The 23,034-nt window shown below is 33.0% G+C and overlaps 1 protein-coding gene across 1 annotated transcript in view; it reads right to left on the bottom strand.

Annotated features, from left to right (window-relative positions):
* Positions 1-1,803: 1,803 nt before the first annotated feature.
* SMC5 (structural maintenance of chromosomes 5) overlaps positions 1,804-23,034 on the bottom strand; it is a 60,274-nt gene continuing 39,043 nt past the window's right edge. Inside the window, exons 13-25 of the mRNA XM_004677604.2 lie at positions 21,931-22,063; positions 21,002-21,175; positions 20,733-20,902; positions 18,038-18,161; positions 17,603-17,725; positions 11,689-11,814; positions 9,352-9,396; positions 8,837-8,932; positions 8,277-8,381; positions 7,943-8,062; positions 4,089-4,268; positions 3,914-4,009; positions 1,804-2,611 (exon numbers count right to left, since the gene is read on the bottom strand). Of these exons, the coding sequence (XP_004677661.1) occupies positions 2,468-2,611; positions 3,914-4,009; positions 4,089-4,268; positions 7,943-8,062; positions 8,277-8,381; positions 8,837-8,932; positions 9,352-9,396; positions 11,689-11,814; positions 17,603-17,725; positions 18,038-18,161; positions 20,733-20,902; positions 21,002-21,175; positions 21,931-22,063 (1,636 nt within the window). The 3' untranslated portion in view covers positions 1,804-2,467. The remainder of the gene's footprint in view (positions 2,612-3,913; positions 4,010-4,088; positions 4,269-7,942; positions 8,063-8,276; positions 8,382-8,836; positions 8,933-9,351; positions 9,397-11,688; positions 11,815-17,602; positions 17,726-18,037; positions 18,162-20,732; positions 20,903-21,001; positions 21,176-21,930; positions 22,064-23,034) is intronic.

Consider the following 23,034-nt stretch of genomic DNA (forward strand, 5'->3'; position numbering starts at 1 on the left):
ATTAAACAAAATTATTTTAAATGATAATTTAATGTAAAAAGTCAGACAAAATAGACTAAAGTTTCAACCTAAAAATATTTATACTTGCCTTGTAACTTGGCTTCTTTAGATGGTTTAAACTTCCTTCATGTTTTTACTGCTTCTATTAAACTGTAACAGACTGTAATTTCCTTGCAGGCAGATGAGGAACTAAATTTTCTATCCTTTTGAACATGGATAAAATGATAAACACTGTTCTGTAGCAGTAGACATTCAATAGACTTTCAGTAAATCTGAAAATCAAAATGACTCTGAGGAAGGGTCAAAGTATAAAAGCAGATCTCAATTAAAATAACATACAAGCAAAAGAATATGAAAATACGCATTTATTGCTCATAAAGTAGCAATTCCCAGTTTTTTATACATACACACTGACACACATAATAGCAGGACAAAATGAAAGTTTTCACATACTAAAGATTCATACTCCAAGGAAAATAAGCAAATAGCTAATGGCAACTACTAAAAACCTTTTAATTGACTCCTTAGACAAGTCAACAAAAATTTTGTCATTATAAATATTTGCTTGTCACATTAATGTTTAAAATATTAATCAGACTTTTTACTTGAAGTTTGGATAACTTGTATGTAATTAAAACTTTTACAGAAAATATATGAAGTTTTACATGACTGAGACTATAACATACTAGGCTTATGATTTTATCAATATTAGAATGAAACATAATTTATCCTTTATAGCTCAAAATTAAAGTTAAAACAAAATACTAACAGAATTAGTATTAACAGTATCTGTTCAGTATAGAAATGTAAATGCTTACAAACATTTGATGGAATAAATAGCTGGCACAAACTGAAATGTTAATTGATCGCTTTATTTTCAAATATGCCTATTTTTCAAACCTCTTTTTCAGATACTTGTTTTGTAGAAATAAATGACGGCACTAACTTAGACAACAAACTACATCAAGCTTTACTTAGTAATTTTGGTGGAAAACAAAGTATTAAATAACAAAAACATTTGGTAACAATATCCATTTACTAATATGTCACCAAATTTTTCAATGTTTACATGACTTTTCACACTAGTGAAAATGTTATTTTTAAATATTTTCATAGTACATGCATTAGACCTAGTTTAAGGGAAGATTCTTTTAAAATCTGTATAAAGAAAAAAAAAATTTTAAGAGAAATTGCCCAAGTGAGGACATAAGCTTATGGTTCATTATTTTTTGACCTAATAAGAATATAAATTTCAGTAGCTATTCAAGAATATACAAAAACCCAAACTGAGTACAATTCTTCAATTATATAGGCTACCAAGTCAAAAAAATAATTTTATCATTACTGGCACTAACCCAATCCACTGTGTAAAGCTGTCCTCGGATGAGTCCATTTTCTTACAAGACTTATTTTCTAAGAGAATTTGGCACTGTTAATTAATATTACTCAAAGATAAATGATTTTTCTCATCTACAGTTAAAAGATTTTCTAAGATAATGGGGTAGGATCAACGCTGTAAGGTAGGACATATAAGCTTGTTATAGAAACATTATGGTTTAAAACAAATCAATGCTTTCCTTCACTCTTTACATAACACTGAAAAATTGCAAATATAAATTGTAGAAACCAGTATATGAAATATTAAGAAAAATTTTACTAAAAATAATTATAAAAATGTTTTTAGAAATTTAAGATGTAAAATACAATTGACTTTAAATTAAAAAACCCCACACACACTTTACAGGGTTATTTTTTGAAAACCCTTGTCACTTGATTTTATTCTCTGTCAATCTTTTGGTTGCATTTTGTATCACCTAGTAGCCACCACGTGGCATGTCAAAGAAGTCCTGTTAACATATTTGAACCCAGAACATTTTTTGCTTTGAGATATCAATGCAATTACAGTATCAAGTTTCATAAAACTTTTTAAGGCCCATAAAATTCCATTTCCTAGTGGAGATAGGAAAGAAATGAACAGGTTTATCATAAATTATTACTATACATTAGACATTTCCACATCAATTTTTAAAAATTAAATATAACATTGGGAGAAAACTATGATTTATGACTTAAGGTTCAGAGTCATCTTTAGACTCTAAAAGTAATTAAGTTACTCTGCAATTAAAGCTTAGGGTCACTGTGTCAACTAAACTTGATGAATAGTCCTTTTCATGCATCTTTGATCTGAAATACTTTTTAACATGGGACCCACTGACTAAGGGTCAGAGTACTAAGAGTTCAAGGTCAACAAAGACTGAAGAAAACTAAATTTTTTACTACCAGATATTGGTTCCACAGAAAGAAGTTATCATGGTCTCCATTCACAACCTATTTGTATTTAACAGCAGGTTTCCACAAACAACCGATCTTTAAGTCTTTAGTGAATATACTTTTATTCAGCTGAGTCATATTTATAAACAGGATATATTAACACAGATAGTTTCCAAAGTTTTCACACCCTTTACTTTTATTGTGAAGGTTGAGTGAATGTAATACGGCGCCGCCGCCTTTGGAAAGCCTTTAAATTCCATCTGTTTGGTTCCAGCATATGAGGACCATTGTAGACAAACAATACTGTCATTTTGTCAGAATAGGGGAGATTTTGCAGGAGCTGTAAGTATTAAAATAGACATTGTCACACAGTGAGTCTCTTAGGTGAGGTTTTGCTTTCTGTGTCAACAGTGGCCTGAAAATATTATGTACAGTAATGTATTTTGAGGAACCACATTTCACATAGCTTTTATTAAACTATACTGCTGTAATTGCTCTATTATATTATGTTATTTGTTATTGTTACTCGTGCCTAATTTATAAATTAAATATAACCACAGCTATGCGTATGTATAGAAATAAACTGTGTGTGTGTGTGTATGTGTGTGTGTGTATAGCACTGTAAAGTAGTGCCAGATTATCCTTAGGACATCCATGCCAAACCCCTCTGCCTCTCAGTGAATGCCTGAAGCTAGTGTTAATTTTTCCAATTTTCATTATATTAAGAAGACATTTTATTTATAATATCAAAACTCTTAAAGATATAAACCTTGAGTTAAGAGTTTCACAACATATATCTTATATGAATTAATACATTTGAAATCTAAGGAGTTATCAGCATGCCTTGGGAGGCTTCTATATTCACATCAAATGGGACCAGACAACTTTCTAGGTAGAATCTGTAGAAACATATCCTCCAGAAATTTCCTAGGATAGATACATGCACTCATTTACCCACAAATACTTCTCAAGCAACTTCTATGGTCAGGTACTGTGACAGATTGGTAGCTTACGGTGCTTGTAAACAATACTGTTATTAATAGATATGGCTATTCAATAGGATAGTCACTGGAAAAAGACACATTTATAATAATGTTCAATAAAATTTTGAATTTAAGATGAGTTCTCCAATGAAATTTTACTGGATACCAAATCTCACCTCTACCTTGTAGAAAATTCTCTATAAAAAATAAAAAGATAAGATTGTTTTTATCAAAGTAAATGTACAATGGAAGATATCGGGGTACTTATGATTTCCTCTGGGGCAAAGCAGTGGTGAATGAAACAAGGACAGAAAATGTTCAGACAGGTCTTTCCAGGGAAATGTGGAGGGCCAGAGATTTTGCACTCCACAGTCATCTTTTAGTGCTAAAAGAACTTCAATAAAAGAAGAACAAGTGCCAAAAGTAGGGAAGGAAACTCGGTTCAAGAACTTAATGCTCTGTGTCCTATGTTTCTTCCCTTGATAATGAGGTTTCTGATTAGTGTGTCACTGGAACTTGTCCCCTTTAGTAACATAAATAATACTGTTATTTTTTCAGTTCCTTTTTTGCAGTGTTCCTATTTACATACTGACTCAAAATGTGCTATACAGTAAGCCACTTCTGAGTATATAAGCGCTTCTAGATTGTTTATAACCTACCTTTGGTGTAATAAAGAAGTACTGAGATGTGTTTTCTTTACAAGCAGTATTTACCACCATTTCAAACACTCTTCGTTCATTGATTGGGTCCATTCCCTGAACGACAACAATGATGATTACATTTCAATCTATTATAAGATACAATAAAAGCCAAATAAGAGGATAACCACTATACCTGATTGATTTCATCAACTACTCTGAATGGACATCTATTAAGCTCTTGAAGTGCCATCAAGTATAGCATGGTGGAAACACTTCTTTCACCTCCACTTTGATGATGAGGAGTTAATTCATGCAGTTGAGTACTACTACGAAATTTCACTCTAATTCGAATTCCATATTTATCATAGTCTTCCTACAAAATATTTAAAACATTGATGAAAGATAAGTTTTCTCCAAAAACTGTTATTTGCAAATACACTAAAAATAATCAGTAAAAGAGTAAAAAATATTTTAAATTTTGTGGATAATTTAAAAGTAAAACGAGATATTTAAGTACCAGCTGTTATCTCTGAGCTTTTAAGGTCTTTAAAAGATGCATTTCATTCAGGAAAATATTCAGATTAAGAGTAATTTTTTCCTTCACCTCATACCATAGGCTTTCCACAGTGTTTTTTTTTAAGTAGTTAAGAGCCCTGTCATAGAAGGGCACTATCATAATTAGTAAACTACTAGGTTTTAAAGCTATAGGTGAGTGAACACATCAGTGGAGTATCATATATTTTCTGCTTGAGAGGCACCTGTGTATGTCACTGCTGAGAGCCAAGAATCTTCCCCACTTCTATAGTTAGTTAAGAAGGAAAAAAAAAATAAGTACTTTGAAAAAAAATTTATATTGAATCAAAATTATACACATAATACTTAACAAGAAGACTTGCACCTAGTAGCTATTGACTAAATATCTGTTGAGATGTGTGTATGTATTTTGCCAAAACCAAGGCTACTCTTATACCAATATCAATGTCACTTCTAAGTCACATTCAGGTTTACCTTAAAAAATAAGACACACAGCTAAATAACTAAAGGCTAGCTATTTAATGAGTAGAACTCTAGAAAGAAATAAGGTAAGCCACATTAGAATTTAGAATTTTCGAGTAGCCACATTAAAAGGAAAATATCTTAAACAGTGTAAAATATTAAAATATTTCACATTCTTTTTTCCCATACAAAGCCTCAAAATCTGGTATAAACCACATACTTACAGCACATTTTATGTGCTCAATAACAATGCTGTATTAGACAGCAGAGGTCCAAGATTAACAATTTAATCTATTTAAATGCAAATCTTTCAACTATAAATACAAATGTAAGAATTCTGGGAGGCTACCAGTGTAGAAATAATGCTTTCAATCTATCTGTCCTCCAAAACCAAAGACAATAAATTTGTAATAATTCCCAAGGTTTACTTTTATAAACAATATGTTTAATAACTATGTATGATTTTAAACTATACTAGCTTTAATTAAAGTATTTAATTATAAATATTTAAATAATATAATTAAAATATTTGCTATATTTTATTTCGTAATAATTTAAATAATATAATTAATTAAAATATTCACTAGAATTATGGTTTTCGCTCTACCTCCCATTTTTGCTCTTTCCCATTCTAGCTTTATCTCACTGAAATCTTTTGTTAGTAAAAAAGGAGAACAGATAAAAACATTTCCCAAGAGGCTGAGAAATGGTAAGAACGTCCACTTTCCAGGGGCCCACAGAATAACTGAACCGAAAGGCTTTAAAGAATTACTGTTATGGTAGCATAATTATTTAAAACACAGAAAGATAATCCAGAAGAAAGAGCACACGATAGAGTCACAGCTACCATGTCAACGGGCCCAAAAGAGTGGGATTTCTAGGACAAATTCCACAAGTTTGCCTGTGGCTGTCTGACCATATTTATGCTTTATTTGGTAAAGGTGTTTGATAAAGACACTGCAAGTTATTTTTCATTTGATGAAGTTCTCAAAAATTAAACTTGACCCCATTGAATGGAACTGAAATATCATTCCATTGACATTTAAGATCTTACAGTCTGGTTCAAATCTGGAGTTTCTTTGTTTTGCCACTGGGTAGCTGTGTGATCTTCACTAGATTTAGCCTAAGTTTCTGGTTATTTGTAAAACTGGATTGGGCCCTCCCTGGTGGCGCAGCGGGTTAAAGCACAGCACTGAGAAGCTAAGGCCACTTCCGCATGAGTTCCACGACCCCCCCTGCCCCGGAGGTGATCCATATGGTGCAGCAGACCTCTCCTGACTTGCCCGCTGCTCCCCTCAGCAATGTACTTCATCGATCTGCCTGTTCTCCTCCCCTCTCTGTCTCTGCTGAATCGTCTCACCCTCCACATCTCTGGCCTGTACCCCAGCTCCATATAGGGAAAAAAAAAAAAAAAAGCCTGATACAGTGCTTTCCACGGGCATAGAGAAAGTAGACAACAATTAAACAACAATTATGTAGCAGGGTATAATACTCTACTAGAACTTAAAAAGTGAAATGTTTACTATTCTTAGGTGTCACACTAAGCAAATGAAGGTACCATGGGGCAAAGTTCCTAAGGGGAGAAGACACTATATATATTTGTGTCTATGTATGTAATATACTGCAAAATTGTGTAGTAGATAAAATACAAAATTGTTAGGCTCTCAAGGAAAAGAAGCATTTTTCTTTAACAAAAAAAAAAAAAAAAAAAAAAAAATCTATATACACGATTGCTGATAAGCACCGCCAGTCCCGAGAGACAGAGCCTGAAAGTTCATATTACAAATTCTTTGACTGCATGAACATTACCCCAAAAGATGCAGCAAATAAAAAAAAAAAAAAAAAAAGTAGATTTCCAAGGCCTCCCTAGTGGTGCAAGAGGTTAAGATACAACACTATGAAATTACCAGCAGCACTGTAGCATGAATTCATTCCCTAGTCAAGGAACTGACTGGCGCAGCAGACCTCTCCTGTTTTGCCTGCAGCTTCCCTCAGCAGTGTATTTCAGTTGATCTGCCTGTTATGCTCCCCACTGTCTCTAGTGAATCCTCACACCCACCACACTTCTGGCCTACACTCCAGCTCTTGTATCCATAAATAAAATAAAAACTCTTAAAAAAAAAAAAGACAAACTATACATTGGCCCTCCCTGTTGGTGCAGCAGGTTAAAGCACAGCACTAAGAAGCTAAAGCCACTGCAGCATGAGTTTGATCCCCAGCCCTGGAGGTGACCCACATGGCACGGCAGACCTCTCCTGACCTGCCAGCTGCTCCCCTCAGCAATGTACTTCGCCAGTCAGTCTGTTCTGCTCCCCACCCACTCTGTCTCTGGTGAATCCTCTCACCACCACACACTTCTAGCCTGTACCCCAGTTCTGTATGCATAAATAAATCTTTAAAAAGTTAAAAAAAAAAAGTGTAGATTTTTCAGCATATACAAAATAAGTGAACACTTACTAGTCTCAACTATGTTCAATACATGAACAGTCTTACTTCACTTATAATCCACTCCTCTTTCCTGACTATTCTGAAGCAAATCCCAGTTCATTCCTTTACATGATTTTCATATGAAATTTTTATTTTAACCAAAATTATATTTCATGACTATAGCTCAAGAAGTAAGTAGCAAATATCCAAATCTTTTTATTGAGAACTCTTAAATTCTTTCTTTTCCCTTAGATTTTGACCTAAAGGAAACCCCTAATAATTATACTATATTTTAGTTATGTTTCCCAATTTGTTTATGATTGGTAACTTGGGTAGTTATTAAAGCAATGTATTCCATATCACAGCTGAATAACCATTACTCAAACTGGATATATAAAGAGTTAGGATATTAGTCACTAATCTCCAAAGTCACAAAACAAACAAACAAACAAAAAAACACAAAAAACCCAGACCTTGATGGAATCCTGTAAGTGGTCTTTTTCCTTTGGGCAATTTTTTAATAATCACAATTTTCATAAATACAATCTCAAGGTAAATATTTTACAACATGTATTTTTAGTTATTAAAATTACTTGCAAGGAAGCATTTCAAATGCAATTTTACCTCATTTTCTGTGTGGAGATCAACTTCACCAGCACACTGCATAGAACTAAAAAAATTGCTGAATTTTTCATTAATTTTTTCTACTAGTTCTTTTAAAGGATTAAGCCATCTTTCTTTTACCTGCAAATACAGAGAACATAAAAACACCCACAAAAAGTGTTATTACATTCTCATACAAAACTTTGCATAAAATAAATTTACTCATCTGTTCTGGTCATGAGAACACATGCTGCATTTTTTTTGTAGAAGCTTATTTTTTTCATTTTATATTTCACCACATACCCAGATGATTTATGGTAAGCATATGACAAAAAAATAAAGATTGAACAGTTACCTGTGAAATGCTTTCCCTATATTTATCCAGTTCAACTTTCTTTATCTTTAGTTCCTCTGTTAATTGCTCTATTTCTTCTTCTCTTTTTGTATATTCCTCAACAACCTAGCAGAGACAAAAATATTTCTTTAAGGTAAATCTACCAAAGCATAAAATTAAGGAAATTTTCATTAATTGAAAACATTAACTGAAAATGCCAATTGTGTTGCATTGTTTGTATGTGATTAATTTATGTACTTATATTGAAATGCCATTTTTTTATCCTTGAAAAAAAATAGACACTGCAGCACTTCAGGTTAGTCCAACTATTCTTTTTATAAAGAAAAGGCACAGAACACTGTGTTCCTCAGGAAGAATCTATTTAAAATTCTAATAGATTCAGAATCTGGCATTTAAAGCACATTGTTCCTGCTGTCTAGCTTATTATTACCAAGAGCTCTAGTACAGAGTGGGTGGCAAGTACTGAAGGGAACTATGTGTGCGCGCGCGAGTGTGAGTGCATGTGCACACACACTTGGGGGTGGTGGCAAATGCAGTAGGGAATAGGGAGAGAAGCATACTGTAGGATTCAGGCCTGTGAAGCAAGAAGCTCTTGATCTTTCTTCAGTTAATAAAGCATCAATTTCATCCAAGGTGTTGGGAAGATCTTGGAAAGCCTAAAGAAGAAAAAAAATTGTTCATTTTTATAGACACTAAGATGAAAAGAGTTTAATTCAAATAGTTAAAAGAAAAATAATCTGAGTAAATATCTACTATGTGTATAATAGCATGCTACACACAAGGAATTATACAGGGTGTTTTTTTTTTACTTCAAAAGTTTATATTTTTAAGACAGAATGTATTACTTAGTTACAATGGATAACACCTTAAGGCAGTGTATTGATGTTGAGTATTAAAATAAGCAGTACATATATAGATTAAGGAATTTAAAGAAAGAAGTATCAGTTCATGCTATAGGAGCTATAGTTAAAGAGAATTCAGAGGCCTAGAATTCATCTTCTGGGCCTTAAAGCAAATGGCTAGGGAAAAGCAAAGCAGGAGACAGGAGCTTGGAAAAAAGATGAGCACTGCATACCATGGGGGGTGAGGAGTTGTGTCCATTTGGAATGGTGGGTACTTGCTGAATTGGTAGAATGGGTCCAGAATATGTGGGGCATTGAAAGAGAGCAAGAAGTTAGAACTTTATACTGTACTCATGAAGAACTATAAAAGCATCCTGAGAATCCAATTACTTTGACAGTAGATTTTCACCATAACACTATCTTCTGAGTCCATGATGTAGAGACAGATACTCAGAACAGATACTTTCCTATTAGGGGAGGTAGCAGTATATTACTTTGCTTAACACAATCTGCAAAGTTCATATGCTACAAGGCACAAAATGAATCTTGAAGTCCTGACACATTAGTAATCTTAAAGTTTTTTTTTAGCCCTTTAGAAGTTTAGATATTTGGTATAAATATTTTGTTTGTCTGACTTGTTCACTAAGCTTTTAATCCATGTGTTCAACACTCACTTGATATCATCACTTGACTCTAATGGGCATCTCAAATTTAAGATGAAACAAATCAAAGTGGTCACACTTTGAGCAAACCTGTTTTTCTTTCAATCCTCTCCATTCCAGTAAAAAGCAAAATGTAGGGGTTCTCTCTTACTCTTAAAATACACGGACAACTTCTGCTAGCTTCTTCATTAAGATACTTCAAATCTGTAACTTTATCTCTCTGTCCAATCCTTCCACCCTAATCCATGCTACTAAAAAATCTCTTGTGGATCAAAACAATATTCTCCCCTGCTTCTATTCTTGTATCTTTAGTAATTCTTCATATAGCGATCAGTGAATTCTTTTATAAACTGAAATTAGTTTTATTACTCTATTTAAAATCCTCCAATGGATTCTATCTCAGAAAGGATGTAACAGAAGCTTTCTTTATGAAAGGCCTTTAAGGGCCTACATGACTGACTTTGCCATCATTCTACTGATATTTTTTCTATTCTGAAATATGACAAATATGTTTTTACATCAGCAAGGGTCATAGTTTGAGTTTTCTCTGCCTGGAATAGTTTTCTCTCAAAATTTCAATTAGCTGACTTGTTTTCATTCAGGATTCATCCAAAAACAGTACCCCTTCAAAGAAGTTTTCCCTGATCAGCTTCCATTTTCTGTGAACTTTATCTCTTACCTTGCTTTAATTTCACTTAGTACTTTGTGCTACAATCTGACATTACCCACTTACTTTTGTCCATCTGACCCTTCAAACTAGAATACAAATTTTATTAGGGATAGAAGTATATTTGTCTTGGTCAGTGCCTGACATACAGTAGGTAATATATTTTTAATGAATATCCTCTAATTTTGCTTCAAAACCAGTATGACTTGTCAACAGAATCACACTTTCTGAAAGAAAATTAGTACTAAGATACTTAAGGATACAGATACAGTATTTACTTAATTTAATGGTAACTGTGTTTTTGTAGAAGTTCTAGTATATGTTCAGAAGCAAAAGCATCTTGATTTGACTTAGAATATCTACTGAATTCTGATGTAGTGAGATAATTTTCTATGGTTTCTAATTTCTGATATAAAGCAAAACCTCTGAAGATTTGAAAGTAGTTTTTTTTTTTTGCCAGTTTTGTTAATCTTTACATATTTCATTATCTGTTAAAATGAGCAACATTCTATTGCTTCTTGGCCTTTGACTAAGATCAGTGAAATGAGCAATGTTTTAAATTAAGAATAAAAATGTCATACAAACCCAGACTCAAAACATTCATTTCCTAATTTTATTTTGACATTACAATAAGAAGTAGGTACATATACAAGGTATTATTTATTATTCCTACTTATCAGATAATGCTTAAGGGCACAGGACTATATACTAAATGGTGGAACTTGAACTAAAGGGAAACATATTATTTTACTAATTCAGTGGCATGTCAACACGTAAAATATAATTGAAAGAAGAAAAGGGTCCTTTCTTGTTGAATCCTATGTACCCTAATTTTAAGAAAAACATTTGCATCTGTTTTTCTAAATATCAGTCCTATTTATTGTTTCTTATATTACAATTATTATGTAATTGCTAGTACTTTATTTCCATGAAAAACTATACCTACCCATGAAAAACCATACCTTTTTAAAGTCTCCTTTTATTAGAAGAATGAATTAGTTATAGCACCAATAATAATGCAATGTGACACACATGGTTTAATATAGTGCTAAGCAGTAAGACTAGTGCTCAAGTGTGTATAAAAGAGAGAAAATATGCTAAGCAAAATTATTTTATATAATCAATTTAAAAATGGAAAAATATCCCTAATCCTGGGGCATTTCTTCACAGTCCATTATAATCCCTAACACACTTTGATAAGTTAATGTTAACCTGTAGTGTTATGTACTTTTTATACTTACTGTCTGATATTCTTGAGGAACAGTCTGCTCTGCACCCAGGTTACATACTTGCCTAGCTCTCTTCATAAGTTCTTTGCATTTCTGCAGTAACCTCTGTCTATTTTCATCCAGTTCAATGAAATGTTGCTATTACAAAAAAAAAGAGAAATATTTTGAAAATTTGTATGTTACTGTTAAACCACATTATATAAAATAATTTAACTGCGATTATGATAAGCAAATAATTTGAAAACCATATCTCAAATCAAGTTTGCTTTTACTGTAAAGGTTAAATTTGAACTTAACCTTAAAATAGACCAGTATATTAATAATAAAGCTTTAATCTACAAGAGCTCTGAAATTTAATTCTTTTTCTCAAACAGCTTAACTTAGCTCCATGAGTTAATGTATGCAGAACTTTGAAATTGTGTTGAATAGTTTTTTATTACTTTTCATTATATTTACCATCTATCCATAGATTCAATCATTTCTTTGCCAAATTAGTACTAAGAACCTATTGAATGTCATATTTTATTATGCACTGAGCATAGAAAGGTGAATGACAAAAATATATAAAATCATTATCATAAAAGGAGCATTAATATTTATTGAAAGATAGTGCTAGGTGCTTCATGCACATCACTCCCTTATGTTTTACAGTAACATTGTACAGCCACATTATCACTATTTTGTGCATTAAATGCTCCCACATCTAGTTGGAGCCTGTTAGGAATCACATCCAGGCCTGCTTATAGAACTCAAGCTCCTTTCATTATAGTGTGATGCCTGTCAGTGGGAATAGACTAGCAGATGTAAAAAGAATATGTGTGCGGTGGGGGCAGGAGATGCAAGAAGGTCAGAGTGGTTTAGAAGCTATGACAGCTAACAATTTTATAGAACAAGTAAGAAGTTACTAAAGAGGGAGCAGTAGAAGGCATTCCCAGGGAAGGTGATTTCAAATACAGAAGCATGGAAACCTCAGACCTTTTTATTTAGGGAATGAGATATCTAACATGACTAGAGAAAAATAAGGATGTGAAAGATCAGAGTGGCAAGGTTGAAATAAGCCACTGTCTCATTTCATATGTATAAGGAAGGTGTCATGAAATGCCCTCTGTGGGCAAGCATTCTTATGTCCACTATTTAATATGCTAGTTAATTTAGCCCTAATTATGATCTTAAATAAAACATAATCTCCTTTTTAGATGTAGCTATAACCTCTATTTAGGTTACAGAATTAGCAGGTAAGCAAATTCCTGAGAAAGGAAACAATTCTAGCTTACTCTTTCCATTAAATCATAAACTTTGGTCTTCACAAAAAAGTATCTGGGCGGATATAAGGAAGGAAGACCATTAATAGCCTTGATGGCCTTGCCACATGCCAGTCTTACTCAACTGAGATCTCTGGAACTGAGACCTTGACATTTGTATTGAGAGTCCGCAAGTGATTTTTAAACATACAAGTCTGACAGCAAATAAATTAAAATCAAGACAACAATTATAAAAAAGTAGTATGATACATACTAACCTAAAAATGCAATTTATACCTTTATAACTAATCATAATCATAATACTATGATTTCTTTCAAAGAATTTTACAAGTCTTTATACCCTGAGAGCAATAAAATACTATAGACTCCCAGTTACCTCTATGCTGCTTTCTAGGGCTCAGCATACTCACGCAAATGTAAAGCAAGGGACAGCTAAAGCATTCATAATGTCCTCCATTTCTGCTTTCTCACTCTTAACTAAAATGAAATTATTAGTGACCTCATTCAGTAATTTCTATTTGGTGGCATATATCTAAAAAATACCAGAGGAAATGTGCTTTCTATAAAGATTTATCTATGATATACCTCTTCACACAGCACATTGTTTTTCCTTCCCTAAATCAAAATTCTTGTTGATTTTTCATTTTAATGTAGAAGGGAACAAAAGGGAATAGACAATTACATAAAATGATGTGATTAAATTAGACTGGGGTAAAAAAACTAAGTCTTCTCTTTAAAAGTTCATAGACATGGTCCTCCCTGGTGGCTCAACCGGTAAGGACACAGCACTGTAAGCTAGCCACAGCCGCTTCAGTGTGAGTTCAATCCTGGCCCTGGAGGTGACCCACATGGCGCGGCAGACCTCTCCTGGCTGCCTGATGCTCCCCTCAGTAGTATACTTCGTCAATCTGCCTGTTCTGCTCCCCATTCTTTCTCTGGTGAATCCTCTCACTGCCCCTGCACCTCTGACTTGTACCCCAATTCTATCTGAATAAATAAATTAAATCTTAAAAAAAAAGTGATCAGCAAACTTTGCTGACAAAATTATATATATAAAAATGTTCATAGACAATAGATATATTTCATTCATATATAACTTGAGAAAGAAAGGCTGAATTCACAAAATATTTCTTACTAACATTTCAGGAAAGATTACTTTCTTATAAATGGTGTTCAGAAATACCTTGGTATTAAACAAGGAAAAGCTCTAAGGCCCTCTAGTGGAAGTAAATTGAAATAATTTCTTCTTCAATTTTCCTTTTACTACAATTACAAGAATCAGATTTCAATTTAATTGATTTCAAATTCAAATGTTAAATATAAGTGTTAGCACACATTCAAAATACATCCTTTAGAAATAAAAAAATAATCTTTTCATGTCAACTTGAAATTTTAATGTCAAGTTCAAAATGCAGCAAGCAGTGATCTTAATTACTATGTAATACACAAAATAACCCCTGCTGTTTTAATGTAATCCTAAACAATAAAGTAATGGCAATAATCCTATTCACGTGTTAATTTTTTTTCTTTGAACTAATATAGCTTTTTAAAGTATAAATATCTCCTCTAAAATTCTTTCTTGTGGGACAGGGCTAATCAAGTAGATAGACAAGAGAGGGTTAGATGAAAGTTGAAAAATTTTAAGTTTAGTATTAGGATTAACAGTAATTATTAACTATTATTAATGCTGATGTAAATATTTTTGAAGGTAAAACTGGCTTTAAGACAAGCAGCACATAAAGCATCTTCATGCATAATTCTAAACTATCAATAAAGTCCTGCAAGTTAGGTAGGCAGCCTAATTAATACCTATGGGTAGAGATCAAAATAAGCTTGGAGTGTTTAGGAAACCTGCCCAAGGTCAAACGTCAATTGATGGGTATATTCTTTTTAATATCCACCAAGGGTCAGTCAGTTCTTTTTTAACATCTTTCCCAAGGTCAGCAAGTATATATTTTAAGTTCTTAGAACCACATACAGTCTGTCACATATTCCTCTTGTGGTTTTTTTTTTCCCCCTTGCATTTTAAAAATACAAAAACGGTATGTTATCTTGCAGGGAATTTACATGTTAAGTTTACAATCAAACCTTAATCTAGATCTGGCACAATAATAGAGTGCCTTCATCTAGATAAAAGCCATCTGCCAGGAGTTCTATATCATATAAACATTTTTCCTCATGTGGAATATACCTTTTCTTAAGTGTTTATCAATAAGCAAAAATTTGTAATTTTGATGAAACATAATTTGATTATTTTGCCTTGTTATAAGGGATGTCCTATTTACTGTCTTGCCAAAACCAAGGTTACCAAGATTTTCTTGGATAAGTTTTATAGCTTTAGTTGTTACTTAACTGTAACAACTTAAGTTACAACTAAAGTAACACTTAAGTAACAACTAAACAACTAAGTGACTGAGTGTGTAAGACATGAAGTAAAAGTTGTGGTTCAGTTTTTTTCTTACCCCAGATTCTCTAAAACCATAACTGACCATATATATGTGCATCTTCATTATTGTAGCTTTACAATAAGTTTTTAAATCAGAGTGTGAATCCTCCAACTTGCTTTTTTTTCAAAGTTCCTTTAAATACACTGTGTTTTAGAACAGATCTGTCAACTTCAAAATACCCCTGCTGGAATTTTACTATCAAAGTGAGGAAAATTAACATTTTAACATATCCTACCCATTATTTGTTTTATTGAGGTACAATGTACATACAATAAATTCACTCTAAATGAGTGTACAATGATTGCTAGCAAATTAATAGAAAGCTTTGTAATCACAATCCAAATTTATAGCATTTTACAGCACCCAAAAATTTCTTTTGTACTCCCAAGCTCCCATTTTACATCTTCCTGAGCCTCTATTTTCAAAATCTCTTTCTCTTAGGTAATTCCCTGCATGGTGTTAGAATTTCTTTCAAACAAATTTGTGAATCACATCTCTTCACATTTAATAAGAGTGATGATTGGCCTTAGTTCTCTTAGTTCTGTTTAAGATCATTGACTTTTGTGTCATATATCACCCAAGTGACTTGACTTTCAGTGAAGAGGGCTACAGATTGAATCATTTGGCCATGTGTTTAAACTTAATCACAAGTAACGCAACCCCAATAAAATCAGTCAGTGGAACTTCCTGATTAGTGAATACTGTTATGGCAGGAAAGTGATGCTCCCCAGTTTCACAGGAAAAGTACAGAAACTGTGTTGAGGACTCTCACAGACTTTATATCATCTTTTGACTAAGTGATTTGCATTCTTAATTTTTTTTTTAAAGATTTATTTATTTATTCATACAGAACTGGGTACAGACCAGAGATGAGGAGGGTGAGAGGATTCACCAGGGACAGAGTGGGGAGCAGAACAGGCAATCAACAAAGTACACTCACTGCTGAGGGGAGCAGCGGGCGGGTCAGGAGAGGTCTGCCATGCCATGTGGATCTCCTCTGGGGGCAGGCAGGGATCAAACTCATGTGAAAGTGGCTTAAGTTTCTTAGTGCAGTGCTTTAACCCGCTGCACCACCAGGGAGGGTCCGCATTCTTAATTTTTAAAAGATTTATTTATTTATGCATACAGAACTGGGGTACAGGCCAGAGGTGCAGGGGCGGTGAGAGGCTTTACCAGAGACAGAGTGGGGATCGGAACAGGCAGAGTGACAAAGTACACTGTTGAGGGGAGCAGCAGGCAGATCAGGAGAGGTCTGCTGCGCCATGTGGGTCACCTCCAGGGCGGGGATCGAACTCATGCTGAAGTGGCTTTAGCTTCTTAGTGCGGTGCATTAACCCATTGCGCCAACAGGAAGGGCCCGTGATTTGCAATCTTTAAAATGAAATTAATCACTACATACACCATTTTTTGAGTACTGTGTCCTATTCTAGTGAGTAACTGAAATCTGGGTTGGGGGGAAGATATCATAGGATCCCTTGAATCTGTAATCTGTTCTAGGCAGATGGCCTGGGGACTGTAATCTTATAGCTGGCACCAAAATAAGGGCAGTCTTGTAGGGGCTTACACTCTTAGCTTGTACAGTGATGGTAACACTGGTGTTTAGTATGAGAATATACTTCAGTAGAGCAGGAAGGTAACAGTCATTGTTATCTTAGTTGAGCTTTTATTTTTGGGAAAGAATTAAGAAGACTCAAAAATTATGCCACTGCCACTATTTTATTGCCAATTCTTTTTTGGGTTTTAATTTAATCTAGCTCAATTCTTTCCTTGCACACTATCTCAGTTATTTGTTATCACTTCACAGATATTAACAGAAGATAGAATTAGCAAGACCACACTCTATGGTCACTTAGTATTGATAAGAACTCACCTACAGTTTACTTTATGGGATGTACAATATGTAATCGGATCTACTTGTTGCTGATTGGCAATACTAATGAGTATGATTTATATGGATTAAAGAAAGAATATGAGGGACTTTTGGTTTTTAAGTTACTAAATGATATACTCTGGCTTTTTTCTGATAACTGCCACTCCTCCCTAAATCAAAATAAAATACACAGTAAAAATGCTTTAAATACTGCTGCTTTCTTTCAGCATGATGCATTAAATTTATAAGTTAAAGGGCACACAACAAAGTATAATAGTAAGTGAGGATATATGAAATGCTTTCAAAATGGTCTGAGACTGACCCTCAAAATAAAAGAAAAAATTTACCTCTGTCAGGCGTAGTTGTGATGAGGCAGCCATATAATCTGACTCTAACTTGTTCTTTTCAGAAATCACTGTTGTATTCTGAAGGATTAAATCTACTTTTTGTATATGCAAAGAAGTACAAATCTAGGAACAAAAATCCATGAGTTTATTTTACAAGTAAGAAAAATGTATTTTTCTTAATGTGTTAGATATCTTTCAAATAGTTCTTTTAGTTGTTACAAGAGAATTTTATAAACATATTCCTGTAAATTTAACTGAGTTATCTGGAATAAGATAATTTAGTTTGAGTTACTTTTAATCAATGAATTCACCTAGATGAGAAATGTCAAAGAAGGACAAGCTAAAACTATTGACAAAAATGATTCTTGCTAAGATTTTACTATCTTGGCTTTTCTTCCTGTTATTAAAAAAAATGAAATTAAGAAGACACCTTACCTTTATTAGATTTGTTAATTCAGTAACAAGCTTTGCCTTCTGAACGTTTATTTCTTTGATTTTGGTACTTGCTTTTCGCTCTTCCTCTTCAAGGTTGCAGGTATCCTGTTCCATCAGCCTTAAACTGCATAAAATATGTAGTGATATAGATGTCAGAGTTACCCACAAGGACTGAATCCAAATTCTTAGTTCCCTTGCTGTTTTATAAGTCTTAACAATGCTACTCAGATGTATGAACTTCGAGTTTCTAAAACAATCTTGTAAAGCACCTACTCAGGATCAAAAAGTATTTGTTGAGATATCCCCAGCACAGCCTAGGTAATGCTGGAGCTAACAGTAGAGGACTGAAGAGTCAGGATTAAGATCTGAATTCCCTCTGCAACTAAAGGGCACTGCTACTCTTCTGAGATTCAGTTTCCTCATTTATAAATTGTAATAACAATAGTACTTCTGTAAGACTGTGGTGAAGGAACTGTTCTGGTCAATAACTGATCAATAGTAGTTGTTACTACTATTATTAATACTGTTTATAAACAATTTTTACCCTTAAGTAGTTTTGGGGAAGCTACAGAGTTAAGTTGAAATGGGTTGAGGTGATAGGATTATGAAAACCCTGACAATCAGTCTTAAGGGAATGGGAATAGCTGAAAACCCAAAACCCTAATAGCTTTTACCTTATTTCATATATTACAATTTCTAAGTAAGAAATCAAGTTTATGATTAGTCTGAAAATGGTAGTGTGGATTCTCATAATAAGCTGCAAGTTTTCCTTCTGGAAAATACCTTTCTTTAGAATTACATGAATACTAGTGGAACTTAATTCCATTAAATTCAGGAGACCTAACCCATTTTGTTAGAAGAGAGATTACAACTGAGTGAGATGAAACCACAGGTACTCATTCCATTCTGTGAAAATCAGCAAATCCACATTCCCTATTCCTCTCTTTCTGAACTGGTGAGAAACAAAACAGCCTAAGTGGATCATCTGTCTGTAATCTTCTCTCTCCCCTACCAACTCAAATTCAAAGAACATTATTCTGGATATTTGTCTAGAGTAGGAATTCTCAAAGTGTGGCTCAAATGTCTCTGGGGAATCTCTGAAACCAATTCAGATGGTCTGTGAACTATTTTCATGGTTATAAGAAGATACCATTTGTTTTTCTTTCAATGTGCGGATGTTTATACTGATGGTACAAAAGCAAAAGCTAAGTAAAAATCCTAGTACTCATCAAGGCAGTACTGCCAAAGTATACTCACATTTTTTTTACTGCCATGTTCTAAAATAAATAGAAAAAAAAAAAAGCCCCACTCACTTAAGAATATCCTTGATGACAGTACTACTAACTTCATTTAATCTCTACTCTTAGTTATTCAGAGTGATAACAGGAAGCAAACAGTACTTGTAAAATACTTCTGCTGTACATCAAAGAATGATATCTGTCTGGTAGTTTCAAGGGAAAGCACTTGTGTGTCTGAGTGGGAATTGGACGAGACACTTAATTCATGGAATACCATTTTTACCGGAATGACAGATTAACTATGGTTATTTACACCTGGGATTTGAAACACTATTTTTTCCCTCCAAAAGTGAATAAACTCACTATTTATGAAAATAACAAGGCAGCATTTGTTACCAATGGTAAAATTTAAGCTTTGAAGTGAAAATTAGTATTTTGGGAAATTTGTAACCACCACTGTAGGTGTGCAACTTCCCAATTCTTAAAAGGTTTTTCTGATAGAACTGGAGATCAATGAGATTGTTTTCATATTATACAATAGTATGTGTAAACACCTGAAAGATCTCATAATTCAGTGAAGCAATGTTTTTCAAATGTAACAAAATCATCCATGGGATAGGCAAGGATAAAAGTTCCACTTAAAATGCAATCAATTTTAACCTAAGTGTACACAACATTACTGATGTGATTTCAGATCCTACACTGAAATTAAAGGTTAATCAACCATCACCTAGCAAGTGTTGATGTAGTATTAAAGAAAAACATACACAATTATCTAAAAACCTATGAAAATACTCGCATCTCAACTACAGTTGATACTGAATAGTGCTTGAGTTAGGGGGTGCTGACCAATCTGCACAATGGAAAATCTGTGTATAACTTTTGATTCCCCCAAAACTTAACCACTAAGAGCCTACTGTTGGCTGCAAGTCTGAAAACAAATGATTAGTACATCTATTGTATGTTATAGACTACATTTTTGCGATAAAGCTAGAGAAAACATTACGAAAATTGTGAGAAAATTTACTTATAGTACTATTATACTGTGTACCGTAAGTTTATGTCTGTTTACAAGAAATTCTGTATGTAGGTAAACCTGCATAATTCAAACTTCTGTTCAAGGGATAACTGTACATATCTTTATGAGGTCAGATTCTCTTTGTAGGCTTCAAACAAAACATCTCACAAATGAATGAAAGCAAAAGTAGGTGAGAAAAAATAACTTCAAGGTAAAGAGATTTACAAAAATATAAAACAATGTCACGTTTTGCTAAGTATATTTTGATTAGAAAAGTTTTTCATAAGTAGATTATATTAACATATAATGGTTTTGCTGTAGTTAGTTTTCAATATATTTAACATTTTATGCATTCTCCTTTACAGCATTAGAAATGAAAATTATTGATAGATATAATCTATAAAAAAAACAAAATATTCCCCTATAGGCTCAAAAATACCTTCCTAGTTTGGAACTAATTTTTTGTTCCAGTTGTCTTTTCTTGGTTTTCCTTTCCAAAAGCTCTTTCTTCTTTTGTCTAAGCTCATTGTCTTTGTGTTCTAGATGTTTGTTTGTCTCACGTAAGTCAATCAACGCTGATTCCACTGCTTGCAATTTCCTATTAATTTCCTAGGAAATATTCACAATTGTTAATAGATTTTAAAAAGTTCTAAAGTATTATAAATCCAGTTAATTTTTTCTAATAAATACCCAAATAAAATACTCAACCTTCAGCTGTTCTTCTAAGTGTCTCCTTTGTTCTAGATCCACAGTGACTGTGAGAAACTGGGCTACTTTTAGGGATGTATTACTGGAAATAACTTTGTTTGAATAAAAAGAAGTTTTCACCACATACTTTTCTTCTGCTGTATAAATTTGTTTTAATCGGGTTTCTTGTATTACCTAAAATATAAAATAAGTATTAGTCTATATCTAATAATTATATTTTCAAAAGGATTAAATTAAGATTTAAAAATACAGTTCAAAAATATCACTTAAAGTGACAGTTGAAAAAAGGCCTGTAAATAATAAAACACAAGCAATGTATAATATTATTGAAAAACTTATTTTGGAAGATATTTCTTCTGTTTCGACTTGTGATGAAAGCCACAAATATGGTTTAGATTCAACATCGCTTGTAAGAATAAGAAAAACCTAATTAGCATTAGCAGAATACAGAAATTAAGAGCTTATGTAATGATACTAGCAAGAAAATGAAATATTGTAAAAGATGGTTATTCATATATGACAATCTGAAGTGAAGCTTTAGGAGGAAGGGCCTATCAATAGTTTTATATCCCAGACTCCCATGCTAAAGTACAATCTGCCTAAAAGGTAATCTAGAAAAATAAAAATTTAAGGGATTGTACCATTAACGTTTGTCAAGCAAGGCAAAATTAGGTAAGAGTACCAGATGTCTCTGCAGGTTTTAATTTGATCACTTACCTTTATATATATTATTTATTTACTCTAGGTACCTCTGTATCTCTCCTGTTATAAAGTATTAGTAGTTACTGTTTTGTGTCATATTAAAAGTGTAAAATACAAAAATATTTTCTGTGTGGTTAATAAAAACATGACACACTTGATTAATTTTACATGATTTTAAGAATTTTAAACAAAACTATGTTTTTGGTACTAATTTAATATTTTCTTACCCGCTCAATTCTCTCTCTGGTTCTTTCAGTTCCCACAGGAACCTCATGAATATGATACTGGCAGCAAAGGTAACTCATGACAGGGTCGGGTGCATCAAACAACTCTCGCAAATAAGAGAAAAATCCATATTGTCTGGAAGGAAAAGCACCTATTAAGTTTTTCTTAAAATAGGGCCTCCCTGGTGGTGCAAGGGGTTAAGTAAAGCAATCACAGACAGGGCGGTATGAGTTCAATCCCTTGCCAAGGAGCTACTCAGATGGCACAGAAAGACCTTTTTTGTCTCACCTGCTATTCCCTTAGGCAGTGTATTTTAGTATATCTGCCTGTTCTGCTCCCCACTTTGTCTCTGGTGAATCTTCTCATGCCCTGCAGCTCTGGCCTGTACCCCAGTTCTTGTATGCATAAATAAATAAATCTTAAAGTTTTTCTTAAAATAACATTAAAAAATCTGATAGTCGACAATTGGCCAACAACAATAAAACTGTTTAATGATGGTACTTTTTAGAATATATTTAAAAATATTAAGTGACTAATGAAGATTTATTTCCTTGTCAGAAAATTTTAATATATTAACAAAACTATTAATCTTTGTTTCTTCTATAGTTTTAATATTTAGAATATTTACTTACAGCCAGTTAAGATAATGTTTGTAATGTTTCATAACTGCATTTTCATGCAATCCTTCTCGATATTACATTTGGCTCATGAAATGAGGATTTGTTGTTATAACTTAATTTTTCCAATAATCAACCTTTTAATGTCTTTATTGAACATTATTATTTAAGTTTATTTTTAAACCATTCCTGAACCAGTACAGGGACTTACTTGGTAAACAAGAGACCTGTGCAGAAATTATATATTATCCACCTAGTAGTTAAATTTCTTACTGTGCATAATTTCATTGTACTATGCCTGTTAATGGGAGTAGTTCCATTTATAAAGTTTTATACCAAAAATCTTTGAAATTGACCAGCCTGTCTGAAAAAGTTAAGTGCATTTAATTTCAGCTACTAGATTTTACAGCATTAAAAAGGGTATGCATTAGGTAGCTTCTCAAAAACACTCTATGCACAATGGCACTTAGCAGATAAATCAGAGTCTAT

This window comes from Condylura cristata, unplaced genomic scaffold (genome assembly GCF_000260355.1).
Source record: "Condylura cristata isolate star-nosed mole 26May11 unplaced genomic scaffold, ConCri1.0 scaffold00006, whole genome shotgun sequence".
NCBI lineage: Eukaryota > Metazoa > Chordata > Mammalia > Eulipotyphla > Talpidae > Condylura > Condylura cristata.